A 16,509-nucleotide genomic window follows, 5' to 3' on the forward strand; every position below is an offset into this window, starting at 1 on the left:
AGTACAGAGAATAAGTATATGTATAATTATTATAAAGTGCTGTAAGAGATCATTAGGAGTGTTAATAAAGTACTGAGCATAAGTATTTGTACAATTATTATAAAGTGCTGTAAGAGATCATCAGGTGTGTTAATAAAGTACAGAGAATAAGTATATGTACAATTATTATAAAGTACTGATAAAGATTGTACATGAACATTTTCTTATGTATATATTCAATGTTTCATTTATACTATATTATCTTTATTGTGTCCTATCTACTTGAATATTTTCATATATTTCAAGTTAAACATAAACTATTTTATTTTTATTGAAACAAAATGATGATGGAAATAATGAATAATACATATAAATATATCTTTTAAAGTGAATAATTTTGTAATAAAACTGATCTTTCATTCAACATATTAATTTCTCCAACAAATTTCAATCTTACATACAAAAAAAATACAAAAAAAACCGAAAATAAATTCCTTAAAATTCTTAACCATTCAAGAGCTTCAACATTACAAAATCATCAAATCTTCAAAAAATAACTTTGTACATAAACACTTTCTCATATATATTCAATGTTTCAAATATATAACAATCTCCGGAAAATCAACCCCTCAGTGTCCCAGATATTAACCCCCTCACTCATCCGCTAGGTAATCTCTCGCTCTCCTCGATAATCCGCGAGATCCACTCCGGAAAACCATCCAGCCCTCGATGTCCCAGATATTCACCCCCACTATTCCACCGATAATCGGCGACGATTCGCCCGACTAATCCGCGACGATTCCCCCGACTAATCCCGCGATAATCCGCGTTCAATCGGATGACTCATCCCCCGCTAATCCGATGACTCATCCACAGATAATCCGCCGATTACGCCAGGAGCGGATCCGTAACCCCTCGAATTCAACCCCCTACTCTACACCACAATTTCCCCCCAAACCCCAACATCTCATTCAACTCCACACGATTCAATCTACACCCCTAGCCAATTTAATTCACAACCCCCTTTTTCTATCCCCCCGCTGGATCCGTCACTTTTGTGTGTAGATCTGCTCTCTATATACTACTCACAACCACACGTTTTCTCCCCAGCAATATTTTCATCTTGTTTTCAAATCATGAACATACTTGTATTTTGTGCAATGTTGTGTTAGATTTGCTTGGAGAACAATGCATTTGGTCAAGAACATTGATTGTATGCACATTTGTATCTTCTGCACTCTTTAACACAAACTTTTTTTATTGGTAACAATATTATTATGCACATTGCAAACAAAAGTAGTCAAAAAGTTTATTTGTTTCACTTGGAATTATAATATTGGGATAGCTATTTTGCATTAGCAACATTTCAAGCCTTAGTCTTCTAATTCAGCATTCTTTTATAATACTAACCAGTAGAGCATAGTCTTATTTTATGACTTGGCCACTCAAGTAGCCTATAATGACTACATCACAACTATTATAGTTACTAGATGAACATGTGAATAGACTTAAAAATGTAATGTTATAAATTTAAATGTACATATTTATATAAAGTAAAAAGTACAAGACATTTTGTAGCTTAATATAAAATGGTTAATTCTATGGACTGATTGGTCTAACTTTTTGCTCATTCATAAAATTTTAAACTACAAAAAACAAATCACTTGGTAACAATGTAGTTACTCTTTAGCAGAACTGGAACAATATCAGATCATGAAGTTGAAAAATTTCTTCTCGTGAAATATGCACGTTTTAGTTGTTTAAAGACTGTGATCAGTAAGCTTGATGAGAGCCAAGTGAAACGTCTCCTTCGTAACTATGAACCAGGCAAATCCTCCAATAGTTATATACACTTGATCTCCTTCCTTTAGATGAAGTATCTACAATTAGTTGATTTTAGTTACTAGAATATATTGCAATGATATAAACTTTTCCTTCAAGATCTTTTTGAGCCAGCTCTAAAAATTTTGTTAAGTAGAGTTTAGGGTGTGAAACTCCTAAATTTCAGGATGTCTAAAACATTAATTTGTTAGTTACTTGCTAAAAGGTACACGCTTATTTGCTCACAGCTCAAAAATCAATCACAGTCTCAATCAGTCATTTGCCGCTGTAGCTAAAAATTTGCTTTAACCAATAAACTGCCAGGGTTTGATCATTCTATAAAAAGCATTCATGACAAAAACTGAAACAAAAGTTACTCAACTAGTCTATTGAATAAAACTTAATCCTTGACTGTGTCCACTTTGATTTTTAGTAATCTCATTTTTTCAATGGATTCATTCAAAGGGTAAAATATTCTACTGATGTGTTAGTGGAATTTGTCATTTAAATTCAAATCAGGTGCTAGTTTTACTAAATTTGAATAGTGCCAGGCAAATTTATTAAGGACATGTTTGGCTAGCAAAAGATCCTTTTTCTGGAAACATATTGTAGTTGCTAAGATATTATTGAACTCAGACTATTGTTTGATAAGCCTCATAAGATTTTTTGTGATCAAGTGACATATTAAGAAGGTACATATACACGTATTCATTCTAAACTTTCATTATATAAGATAGAAAGTTTTAGCCAGTTGCATAAAAACCTTTGCTCCAAACGTTCAGAGCTTTGATAATTCTACAGTAGACTTTTTTAGTAACAGGGAATTAATCAGATGATAAACCTAAACATAACACAAAAAACTTTAAACATGGTTATCGCAAAAGCAGTATGTAATTAAAACAACCATAAAATCTGAAAACCCTTAAACAAAAAATAATTTTATTTTAGATCTGTCATTACTTTAAATAATTAGTGAAAATAAATATTTTAAAAGGCTACACTTACCTGCCATGATTGGCATGGATAGATTTGAGGGTTCAGTGATTCCTTGCTATCCGTGACTCCTTGCTGCTTCGGCTGCTCTACCACTATGCATTTGCTCACTAACTGGGGATAGCGTCCTTCAGCATCAGTTTTGTACACAGCATATGCTGTTTGTCTTGGAAGAAAAAAATAAGCCTAAAATATAAAGAGGCACGAAAAAAGATTGAGTTCTAAGAAGTTTTTGTCTTTCGCAAAATTGACATCCATGACAAAAATTACGATGCAGATAGTTGCCGTATAATTATTTTTAGAGTAACTAAAAACATTAAACATTTTTTTAATAGTTTGTCATTGAAAACTTTAATAGTAATACAGATTAGATTAGATTTTTCTTGTACGTTTTGACAAATTATCTATTTTGCTGCTCCTATGTTTTTACAGTTAGAATGTCCATTTAGGTACTGGCATCTCCTATAGCAAAACAATTCAAATAAAATAATGCAATGAATGTTGGAAGACATGTCTTTAAACTGTTCATTACATCAATCAAGTCTCATTGTTTGATGTAACTTTCTATGGTTTACTTATGCACATGCATGTTAAATTTAGCGCAGCAAATTTAGAACAGCAGTATACCTAATCATCTCATTAGAAATATTTGTTGATACAAAGGTCATGCGCCATTTGACACAATATTAGATTTTACCTAAAACTCAAAAACAATGCATAAAAAAAATAAATAAAAAAAATTGGTTTACTATAATTCAAAATATTTTTGTGTGAAATCGTAACTATAATTTTAATGTGTAGAAATACTTAGGATCGTTGAAACCCAAAAAAATTGTTTAAAAAATATCATTGCCGTTATCAAGTACAAGCAGTTATTTTTCATGAACAAACAACTGAATAGACTTTTTTCCTCACATAAATTTCCCCCATTGCTATATTGGAGTTGTCTTCTTCAAAAGGGTATATTCCGTTAGCAATGAATTGAAGAATATGATATAACAGCTTGTAGCCATCAGTCTAGTATTCAGATGCTCTTAATGCTGCAACAGACCGTATAGCTCTTGGTTGTAGAAAATATGCACAAATAATATTGAACGCTAGATTTTGCATTGTTGGAATATTCAGCAAAGAATTTGCAAGTGCCCTGGCTTAGCTGCATACATCAACTGAAAGAAAAATCAACAACATAGCCATCAAAGAAAACACATCAGGCTCACAAGTTCTTCTAGTATAGATAGTGCGTCAATGGGTGCGCTGCACTGGGTAACCGACTAAGAAATAACCACTATGTGGTATCTGGTACTATCGTTCAGGCATCCAACATTGTTAGCACTTGCTAATTCAGCCTGTTATGTGATTATTTTCTCTTGATGTACCACATACCAATTGAAAGAAAAGTCGTAAAATTAACTTCTGGCCGAAATGCACCAGTTCACTATTTCTTTCAGTACTAGTTTACCTTGTTTATATGTGGTTAATGAGGTAAACATTTATTACATAAGTGCACTAATAAACCTAAACTATTTTCTCGTGGAAACTTTGCTATAATATCGATTCAATTTTGTACAGTGCAATCTATGTTTGGCGGCTGCTATAGTGTTTTGTTATCTGCCAGTCATCCAAAATTATTAGCAGTTGCTAGTTAGTTTGTTTGTGATCATTGTCACTCCATGTACCATTAGTGCAACAACAAAAAACATGCCAAAAGAATGTTGTGCTGTGTACAAATTTACAAACAACACGACGAAGCTATTGCAACACAAAAAAGAAATCTGTAGAGTTCATCAAACATTGCAAGGTGTGTATGTAGTATTTCCAGCTATTTTTTAATATTCTTCTCGTAATCAAAATTTCGATATTGTCTAGAAATCATTTACATAATATGATATATATTTTTATATTTCTATATTATTAATTGTCAACTTTTTAGCTTAATTTTAAATTCAATTTCGATAAATAGATAGTGCCAGAGTTATGAAATATTCCTTATCTTTTGTTGATTAGTTAGTGCATATGCGAGTGTGACAGTACGTTGTAAAGGTGCCATTCTAGCATGTTAAGCCTTTTTGTCATTAAGCTGTTCAGCCTTTAGAGTTAATGTATGTGTATTTTTTACATTCCATCGATGTAGCATTGTCATGACTAGCATGGAATATCGACACAGCATATGGTTGACCTTTTTTATTTAAAGTATCAAACGAAACAACTATATTTAAAAAAAAACTATTTCAAACCTTTTGGCAGCGTATGTCATCATTGTTTGACAAGTTGTTATGGCGAAAAGCTCTTTTAAATGAACTAGAGTAGGTAAATGTACTTAACCTTGTTAATTCTTATACCTAATGCTGCGGGGCCTAGCCAAAGGTTATGCATAACAGATAATTTGTATAGTTTCATCTTCAGTAAAAGTTTAAATCACACTCGCTGTCAAGTCTTCGTAATAATTTATCTCTTTAGCATTTGCAGTTATGATATTAACTAACGATGTAATGAAAATGGTCTATATTTTTAGTTAGTTGGAGTTAGTTTACCTTTTTGGTCACCGAAACAACGAAATAAAATAGGTTGACATATAATTATTTGAAAAAACATTTAAAATTAAACTGATAAGTTTTAAGTGTTTTGGGATGCTTGTTGTGCAGTAAGTAAAAATTCTTCTCTGATATTAGGTTCGCATATGCTGTATAAGTCAGTACATATTGCATATCGTGCATATTTTGCTTACTCTGTACTTTATGTTTATCATATATTTTTCTTTTATACAGGTTCATGTGGGTGCCCTTTACCATTTACTCATTTTAAATTTCCTGTCGACTGTAAAAGACGAGCACAATGGAAATCCTTAGCCAATCGAAAGACATCTTCTAAAAAAGTCTGGTCTCCTTCAAAATATTCTGTTATCTGCAGTAAACATTTCATTGATGGTGCCCCAACAATAATGAATCCATTACCTACGCTACACATGGGCTATTCTCTGTGCAGTATTCCACCGCAAGGCAGAGCCCCAAATGCATTAGTGGCTACATATAAACATTTTCCTATAATTGATGATGGCAATAAGTCGGATGCCTCTGGTGAAGACTGGCTAGAAGTAACAGGAAGCGCTTTACATTGTGATAGACAAGACTCACCGATTGAAATAGCACCAGCTGAACCTGAATTTACGACACCTTTCCTCTCAAGACGTTTGAGTAAAAAGTTGAAATCTCCGCAAGGGCGATACTTTAATCAAACACTTGCTTTAAGAAGAAAGATGAATCAGCTAAAATTTTACTCCCAGCCCAAATATAAACAAATTCTGAAATCTGATAAGGACAGTGTTTTCTATACTGGGATTCCAAAATTGGAACTTTTTCATAGCTTATGTGAATATGCTGCAAAAACGAGAAAAAAAGGTATGTTGTAGCTGCACTGTTGAGGGCAGAGTATAAAGGCTTTACTACTTTTACTACCATGCGCTGTCACCAAACAAAGTTGTGTATTGCTGATGACATTCTGCTCACGTTAATGAAACTACGACTGGGCCTCCCACATAAGGACCTAGTTGACAGGTACGAAAACAGTTTGTTTTCGTACCTCATTAACCACATATAAACAAGGTAAACTAGTACTGAAAGAAATAGTGAACTGGTGCATTTCGGCCAAAAGTTAATTTTTCGACTTTTCTTTCAATTGGTATGTGGTACATCAAGAGAAAATAATCACATAACAGGCTGAATTAGCAAGCGCTAACAATGTTGGATGTCTGAATGATAGTACCAGATACCACATAGTGGTTATTTCTTAGTCGGTTACCCAGTGCAGCGCACCCATTGATGCACTGTCTATACTAGAAGAACTTGTGAGCCTGATGTGTTTTCTTTGATGGCTAAGTTGTTGATTTTTCTTTCAGTTGATATTTGAAGCTTGGCCAGGGCATTTTTGCAAATATTTTGCTGAATATTCCAACAATGCAAAATCTAGCGTTCAATCTTATTTGTGCATATTTTCTACAACCAAAAGCTATACGGTCTGTTGCAGCATTAAAAGCATCTGAATACTAGACTGATGGTTACAAGCTGTTATACCATATTCTTCAATTCATTGCTAACGGAATATACCCTTTTGAAGAAGACAACTCCAATATAGCAATGGGGAAATTTATGTGAGGAAAAAGGTCTATTGGAAATTTATAACGCGTGTACATTTATGTAAAAGACAAGAGTGCCAATACAAAGTCATATTATTCTAACACAGGACTAACTTGCTATGCGGGAAAAATAATGATAGCCATGTAAACTCTGCAGATTTTAAGTCAATAGAAAATGAAAGCATTTTTATAATCAGTTTTAAAATTTTTATAGTGTTTTATGAAGGTCTTTATACTTAAAAAATAGGCTAAAGCTTGGCATAGGTTCTTAAAATATTCTTTTTTATTACAAGTTGAAAATGTCGTGTAAATTCTATATTATCTTTGGACATTATTTTACACTCTGACAGCAATAGATATACCCAAAGTTGAAAATTAAACTCAAACTCAATGTTTTCAACTAGCTTACCGTCTCACCTTTAAACTATAATAAATTTTTAAAAATTGAACCACTATTTTCTGGGTTTTAATTACCAATAACCCCATTGTAATTTTTATAAAGTGTACTTGCTTATATCAACAAAATTCAGTTTTCTTGGACAATTTCTCAGGTTTATTGGCAGCAAAAAGCGTCCCTTATGCTAATTCTGTCTTAACAAAACCAATGTATGATTTTTAAGGTACTTACGCTGGAGTGAACAATATATATACCATCCCGTTTGACCTGAATTCTATCATCCTTAACGTTGTAGTTGTTGGTAGACTCAATTCCATTCATCCAGGAAGCCTTCTCATAATACTTGTATATATTATCTCTGTTTTCTGTCAATATTGGTAGAGTTTATTTGTCAGAGATACTATACAAAAAATTTTCAAAGTAAGTAAGTTTTCCTTTACCCACAGTATAATAGTCATTATAAAAACTTATTATTCTCACTGAGAAGCTGGTGTTGTTATAGCACTCAATTATTAGAACTACGAAATTTGTATAAATGATTGTTTTATTTTTGTAGGCACTTGGGTAAAAAATTTTAGTATTCTGCAATGTTAACCAGCTAGTGTTTGGGCATGAAAAGTTTCATTTCAACAGTTGCACAAAACTTTTTTTTTTTTTCAAATTATGTTTTTAAATGTTCTGCAAAAATTAGTCTAAATTCAACTAGCATACTTTCAGAGTTAATAAATCACTTGGCAATATTGAACAACAGCAATTAATGGTACCTGTAGGGCTAAGGGCTAAGGTGACATTGGGCTAGAGTTTATTTGGAGATTTATGTTTTTTTGATTCACTGATTAGGTTGAACTAACCAACTAGACCAGCTATGACATCACAAAATTGTTTTTTTCTTCATCATGATCACACTTTAGGAATTGTTTTTCAAGCTCTTTTCAATCTTGCGCTGAACAAATGAACAGACAATTAGTGGGATCTATCAAGTCAATGTGCAGAAACAAATAGCAAGCATCTATAAACATATACATGTATAAATCTCAAAGCTTGTGCATCATCTTAAAACAGTGTTTCTAGCTATAGCTATGGAAATTTAAGAATGAAATATCTGGTTCTTGCTTGATTTGATCTCGCAAACTCCAGTTCACCAGGCAATAGCCTAACCAATTGAGTTATGTCAGATGTAATTGATCCAGTAGGTGATATGAGTCGCTATCTCGGTTAAAATATGAATAGCACTCTGCGCTACGCCAAGTGGCTAAGCTGGCTCTAACGGTTCATATTAAAAAGTTTAGGAATACAGACAGTAGGGTACTCAAATTAGTCTTTGGCAGTGTTCCAGGCTAGTGGCAAGTGACAGGCAACTACATTACCTACCACTGTTTATAAGCTGTTTTAATACCTGCGCAATGCCAGACATTCGGCGAATATACTATATTTATTTCTGTTTAGCACACCTAACAATGATGTGGGGAATGTGCAAGGTCTTGATAATAAGTTAACAAATGAAAGTGTTTCGTTATGTTTAGTTTACCAGCCTAATTTACTAGACCGATTTATAGAACAGTTTAGCGGAGATCAAGCTTTGGTGACATTGTGTAACGCAGAGTGCTATGCATGTTTTAACCGAGATAGCGACTCATATCACCTACTGAATGTATTGCATTTTGTGTAGCCTAATTGGTTAGGTTATCACCTGGAAAATGGAAGGTTCTCACATGTAATCTTATTAGTCGCATAGGATGGTTGCATGTGACTGCAATTATGTGATTTCATGGCTTTCAGGCTATTTATGAAAGTCAACATCATTGTTCGGCATAAACAGTTTAATGGTAATTTTATAGCTATCTAAGCCATGCTATCGTTTTGCCTTCAGTTATGTGTCAACTCTCAGACTGAACAATACACAATAAATACTTCATTATCTCAAGCAGTACTCAACAAGTCTATACTATTTGACATGGTGTCAGGAGTAGGATCATAAGATTGCAACTGTTTTATTACAAGTGTGACATGGCTGAAGAAGGCTTAAGACCGCCAGGCAATTTTATTGTGCAACAGTCTACTGGCAATCCAAGTGAGTCAAGTCGCAACTGGTCAGCATGGCTACAACAATTTGACCTCTTTATGATAGCTTCAGAGAAATCTACCAAAGACGAAGAAATACAAGTGGCGACATTGCTTACACTGCTTGAAGCACAGGGACAAGAACTCTTTCGTACATTTAACCCATCTGCTGAGAATGCTAAAAAGATAGCACCGGTCAAAGAAGCTTTCACAAAACATTTCGCACCCAGAGTTTGTGAGGAATTTGAAAGGTACAAATTTTACAGTAGAGTCCAGCAAGAAGGTGAGCCTTTTGACAAGTATGTCACAGTACTGAGAGACTTGCGGTCAACATGCAATTTTCATAAGGCGGAGAGTGACAAGGCACTAAGGGATAGGATTGTGTTTGGAAAAAATTCTGAGCGAGTGCGTGAAGAACTGCTTGGCGTTGATGGTGATTTCACATTAGCAAATGTTTGGATATATGCCAGAAAGCAGAGGCTACAGCAAAACACGTGCAAAATATTGGAAATACGCCACCTGGTAACATCAATGCAACAGTCAATTGTGAGTCAGATGCTGACAGAACACATACACAAGGGGAAATGGCTGATCTCACTGTAAACGCGGTAACGAGCAGACGCAGCACCAATAAAAATTGGTGGCACAATGCAGCTAGTAATAACAGCCCCACTACCGTGTCATTGAAAATCAGAAACTGTAAGTTCTGCAAAGGAAACCATGCTCGTCGTAACTGTCCAGCCTACGGCAAGTGTTGCAAAGACTGCACTATGGTCATTATGCAATTGGTCACTATGCAAATTCCAAGGCCTGCAATGCTAACATTAAACCTATAGCCAGGGCTAACGAGGTGATTATTGCTGATGACAATGTTGCATACGCAATCAACACTACAGACGTAACTGGTAAGGAATGGTTTATTGACGTTAAGTAAAAAAATCAACTAATACAGCTTAAAGTTGATACAGGGCTTCACGTAATGTCATGCCAAAGTCTGCTTATTGTTCCTTACAAGGTCAAAGCTCAAAGCTTCAACTGAGAAAACATAGCCAATCACTTTTGTTTTAGTAGACATAAATTGCATGTACTAGGGGTAGTATCACTGTCTATTGAATACCGTAATGTTTTTTCGGTACATGATTTTGTTGTGACAGACCATGGACAGGTAGCTCTGTTAGGTTTGCCTAGTAGCAAAACATTGGGTCGGGTGTGCACAGCTGATAGCATTACAAATAGCATTGCATCACAGTATCCTAGCATTTTTGATGGGATAGGCAAATTGTCTAGTAAACATGCTTAGAGACTGAAAGATAATTGTAAGACTGTTGTACAATCTGCTAGGCGCGTGCCTTTCAGGCTCAGAAAGCAACTCAAGTGTACGCTTTCTGAGATGGAAGACAATGGTACTATAGCTAAAGTGAGGGTCCCCACTGACTGGGTCCATCCAATTGTCAATGTACTTAAACCACATGGCTCTCGTCGAATTTGTTTAGACCCTTCAGAGCTAAACAAATGCATTCGTAGAGAATATTTTGCTTTGCCGACAGTCACGGAGATTTTTGCTAAACTGCCAAAATCTCGAATCCTTACCAGCTTGGACTGCACATCAGGGTTTTTGCAGCTTGAGCTTGACCATAGTAGTAGCATGCTAACCGCTTTTGCCACACCTTTTGGCTGATATAGATTCTTGAGGCTTTCCTATGGCATTAGCTCTGCGCCTGAGGGTTTTCATAGAACAGTGAATGAGTTGTTTGGTAACATTGAGGGTGTCGAGGTGTATGTCGATGACCTGCTCGTGCATGCTCCTACTAAATTTAAACATGGTAAAATTCTGGCTGCAGTGCTTGAACAATGCAAGGCTGTCAATCTGAAGTTGAACTTGTCCAAATGTTTCTTTGAACGCACTGAACTAAAATACCTTGGCCATATATTAGGCACCGGGGTTATAAAAACAGATCCTGCAAAAGTAGAGGCCATAGTTGCCGTGCCTGACCCAATTTGCAAAGAAGATGTTCGGCGGTTTTTAGCAATGGTCACTTACCTTTCAAAATTTTGTGATAATCCAGCTACTTTGACTACTCCACTGCGAGAGCGCACTAAAAAGAATTTTGTGTGGAAGTGGTCAGAGGTTCATAAATAAGCTTTTGAGTGCATAAAGTCAGTAATATCAAAAGGGCCAGCTTTGAGAATGTTTGACCAGGAGAAACCAGTGACTGTTTTGGTTGATAGTAGCCAAAATGGGATGGGTGCAGTAATTTTGCAGGGAGGACAGCCAATAGAGTTTGCTAGTTGTGCTCTTACTGACACACAGAAGGCTTATGCCCAAATAGAAAAAGAGTTTTTGGCTGTACAATTTGGCCTTCAGCGATTTTACCAGTATGTGTATGGGCAGGCAGTGGCAGTGCAAACTGATCATATGCCACTTTTGGGTATCACGAGAAAAGGCCTGAATAACTTAACAGCACGGTTACTGCAAATGAGATTACGCATGCAGTTTTATGACTTTGAATTGGTCTACGTGCCAGGCAAATCATTGATTTTGGTAGACACATTTAGCAGGGCATACTTGAACAGTGTAGGTGAAAATTCTGAAACCTATGATTTGAGAAACAGTGAGCAAATACAAGCTGTCGTATATGAAATTTTGCCAAATGTGTTTTTCAGAGATAGACTGGTAGATATCACCAGCAAGGACCCTTCTATGGAGGTTCTCAAATTATATAGTACAAAGGAGTGGCCAGCACATCAGAGGTTTTGCCTAGATGGAGTCAAACCATTCTGGAATCTGAAAAACTAGCTCACGTGTAACAATGGCTTGATATTACGTAACAACCAAATAGTTATTTCTGCAAGAATACGAAAAGAAATTCTTGACATCCTGCACATTGGGCATCTGGGCTCTGTTAAATGTATTGAGCGTGCAAAGAATTCAGTCTATCGGCCTGACTACTTCACACATGTAAAAGACATGGTTGATTCATGCTTTAGCTGCCAAGAGCATAGCCGAGCCAAATCACTACCGACAGCTGAGCCTTTTGAAGTGCCTGAATACCCAATGCAGTATGTGGCCGCATACATTTTCAATCTAAATGACAAAGAATACCTGGTAACTGTGGATAGATACTCAAAGTGGCCAGATTGTTACGAGCTCAAAAATGCGAATTCTAGAACTGTGATCGAACTATTGCAGCGCCAATTTGCAAACTTTGGTAAGCCTGAGATCCTGCTGAGTGATAATGCACCGCAATACAGTTCCTACGAGTTTAGGTGTTTTGTTGAAGAAAATGGTATCAAACACATAACCAGCAGCCCCTACTTTTCAAGGGCTAATGAGCTAGCAGAGCACATGAACCAAACCATAAAGAGTAGCCTCAGGAAAGCTTTAGAAACAGGCCAGACATTGTTAGACGTTTCAACCACCATCCGTTCAACACCCTTAGGTGATTGGCTGCCCACCCCAGCTGTGCTGGTGCAGTCTAAGAATTTACGAAACAAATTACACTTTTGCGCTGAGCAGCTGCGCTATAAAAATCTTAACGCAAAAAACCTTGATATCCTTCTAAGGAAGCGCCAGGATCAAGATGTTTTTGGTAAAGCTAGCAATAAAACAACTGCTATGTTTAGTGATGGGGAACATGTATGGTGCAGAGTGGGTCATAGGCAATGGCTTCCAGCAAAAATCATTGACCATGCGGGGACGCCTCATAGCTTCCATGTCGAGCTGGAAGGGGGAAAGGTGGATAGAAGAAATCAGTCATTCTTCAGGGCAAGAAAACTAAACTTGCTTCGCTATGATGTACGCTCAATGCCTAGAACTAGTGGAAATTCTGGACTGAACGGTAAATTTCATAGACCAGCAAGTAGTGCTCCAACAGCCACCACCACTCCAAGTGAGACTGTACCAACCAGTGCAGCACACATTACACACAATGCAAATGTCACTGTGACTAGGTCTGGCAGGGTATCGAAACCACCAATCTGATATGGTCAAGATACCTCACATTAGCTATGGTTCGCATTAAGGATGTTTTATTATATTACATTACTTCTACACAAAGTGTACACATACTCATTATATGCTTCTTGTGGTTTTTAATGTATGGTTACTCTTTCTTTCAAATCCAATAGCAGTCTGTGGTTTACATGCTGTAATTCTGAACATATCTCTTATTGTTTTCTTTGGGAAAAGTATGATAACATGTGATCTTATTAATCACGTAGGATGTTTGCATGTGACTTCATGACTATGTGATTTCATGGCTTTCAGGCTTTCCATGAAAGTCAACATCATTGTTCGGCATAAACAGCTTAATGATAATTTTGTAGCTACATGTATCTAAGCCATGCTATCGTTTTGTCTTCAGTTATGTGTCAACGCTCAGTCTGAACAATACACAATAAATATATGTACTTCATTATTTCAAGCACTACTCAACAAGTCTATACTATTTGACAGGTTATCACCTGGAAAATAGAAGGTTCTGTGATCAAATACAGCACAAAGTAGATCTTTTATTTTTACATGTTAATAGTTATAGCTTGACAGATCGAATGACGCACTTTGAAATTTATATATACGTATATATATATAAATACATATACATATATAAATATATGTACAGTATATAGTATATATATATATGTTTTGAAAGAAAATATTTTTTGGATAGCTAAGCATTTTGTTAACAAATTTGCCTGGTACACAGTACAGTTTAGTGTAAAGTTTAGCATACCAACATTATGCTGTATATAAATTTGTAGACAAAAGAGCCAGCTATTTTTGCAAATACCATGTGAGTACCTGGTCATTAAACAACGGTGTACAGCTACTGGTGGTTGGTTAAGAATAGAATTTTATGGTACCCTGTCTCTAATGTGCAGAAGAGGTGATGTGACACAAGGTGTAGGGTAGGTCTTGTAGGTGGATGTAAGGTGTTGTGCAGAAAATATGTTGAATTTTAAGTACAGATGTGGTATTTTAGTTTATTTATTATTGCTGAAAAGGCAGGAAAAGGTGAGAATGTTATAGAGAAATTGAGGGAAGAGAGGATGTGTAGAATATATTTGGTGGTAATGTGATGTGAATAAGGTGTAGTTAGTGGACATCAAGATCACTCATTAAAAACTTGCTTTTACGGAGCATGGCGATGGCTTGTGGAAAAGGTTTGTTGAGAAGATAAACTTGTGAATTGAGAGTGCAGTTGAAAGAAGAGGGTATGAATGTAGACAATAATAAGTGAGTAATAGACAATTTATGATAAAAGGTAGAGCTGGGTTAGATGTTCAAGCGAATAAGATATCTCACATAAGTGATTAATACATGTAAGTACTGTTAGTAAAGTATTTAATAATAGTCTCAAATACTTTTACTGTTATTTAAGAGTGATCCATCTTGTATCATCTTATATTCTTATACTAGCTGCAAAGTTGCTACTTACCTACATTTTATTCAGCTCTCACAATTTGATTGATCAGTTTAGGGTGCGACAATAATTACTCTCATACCTGATCAAAAGAAATCTAGTGCTCTCATAAATGACCAACTATTAATTATTGCTTTTATAACTGGCCAATCAAAAATTGTAAATCTAATTAGTGAGTAATCTAAAATTATTACTTTTAAAACTAATCAATTAAAATTTGTAGCTCTAATAACTGAGAAATCAAGAATTATTACTTTTATAATTAACCAATTAAGATTTATGCTGAAGATTGATCAACTGAACACTGACATAATTATTCCTCTATTGTCATTTAAACAAATATAGCAAAATCCAGGCCTGTATTCCCTGGGGTGGCTGGTCCATTGAACGGCCCCCGACTTTTTAGTGATTTTTGGCAGTTAAGTACTAAGAGTTGTAGTCTAAGCTCATTTATTTAGAATTTCCAACTACTTATCACTAACACTCTAGCGCTAGATGCACGTTACTTGCGCTGTAGCGCAACTAGCGATGAGGCTCTCTGATCTAGTATTGGTATTGCCTGCCAATAATGCAGTGAGTGAGAGATCCGATCCTTTTCTGTACTGAAGCAAATATAAACATTGATAAGGAGCACTATGGGGCAGGCTCGTCTAAATAATCTTCTAATATTACACATATATAAAGATGTTGAAATAGATACAGAATCAGCTGTGAAAGATTTCTGCCATGAACACATTGACAGAACAAGAGCTATTGCAATAAAGAAGTAATAGCTCTTGTTCTTTCAATGTCCCTTACAGAAATATGTAGTGTCATTAGTTTGATATCGTTCGTTGAATAGAGAAAAGGTTTTGCTTACCATCAACCATAAGCAATATATTTATGTAGACTTTGATGTTTTTAATTGATTGCATTTATGCATACTTGGAGGTTTGTTGATGCTTAAAAGGTCCAGAGCTTCGGAGCACCACCCTGACTCCCGTTGGGGGCTTACACCACCCCTAAACCACCAAGTGCTCATAACTAGTCGCCTAACATTTGCAGCCTTAACTCGCAACCAGGGAATACAGGTCTCGTAAAATCATTAGAACAACTTGAGTGCATGTGTCGATCACTGTAGTTTTCTGAATTTACTAATAAAGTCAACAAAAACCTAATTGAATTTATGTGATTTGAGAAGTTCAGTTATATACGCGCTCGTACACTATAAATATCATTCTATCAAGTGACTATTTCATGGCATTAGAGAGAAAAGAAAGATGTGGGCAGTGGTACTGTAGAAGCCATAACTGCTGTCCCTTTACTCTATATCTTTGTTAATTGAAACAGTGCGAAGGTCATAGAAGTTTACCTTTTTAAATACCTTGGCAGCTTCCTAATGCAAGAGATTAAGTGAATCTTGGAGTTAATTTTCGATAGCTGCTTTGGATATCACATTTCTAGGTGCTAACATAAGCTTTTGATTAGTACTAAAAAGTATGCTGTATGCTATTGATCAAACTAAAACTTGGCAATAGGTAACTGCTAAGTAGTTAGCAAAAAAATGCTTTGGTTTGCTAAAAATACTTTTTAAAACCCAATGGCAGTTGTCAGAATGTAAACTAGATTCCCAATCAACAGTATTGTTTTTTATTCATTTCTTTGATTTGCAAATCAATATGATGAGATGTGTCTTTAGAAACTATAAAACCTAAGGTCATCCCTCT

At 35.5% G+C, this 16,509-nt stretch overlaps 1 protein-coding gene and 1 pseudogene across 1 annotated transcript; both read left to right on the forward strand.

The window, feature by feature from the left end:
• The first annotated feature begins 9,326 nt into the window (after positions 1–9,326).
• LOC137406772 (uncharacterized) lies at positions 9,327–10,216 on the forward strand (annotated as a pseudogene).
• Positions 10,217–12,348: 2,132 nt separating this feature from the next.
• On the forward strand, positions 12,349–13,362 carry LOC137406773 (uncharacterized). The gene has a single exon (XM_068093386.1). The coding sequence runs from the start codon at positions 12,349–12,351 to the stop codon at positions 13,360–13,362; it is 1,014 nt and encodes a 337-aa protein (XP_067949487.1).
• The last annotated feature ends 3,147 nt before the right edge of the window (positions 13,363–16,509 follow it).

Source organism: Watersipora subatra, chromosome 10 (genome assembly GCF_963576615.1).
Source record: "Watersipora subatra chromosome 10, tzWatSuba1.1, whole genome shotgun sequence".
Taxonomy (NCBI): domain Eukaryota; kingdom Metazoa; phylum Bryozoa; class Gymnolaemata; order Cheilostomatida; family Watersiporidae; genus Watersipora; species Watersipora subatra.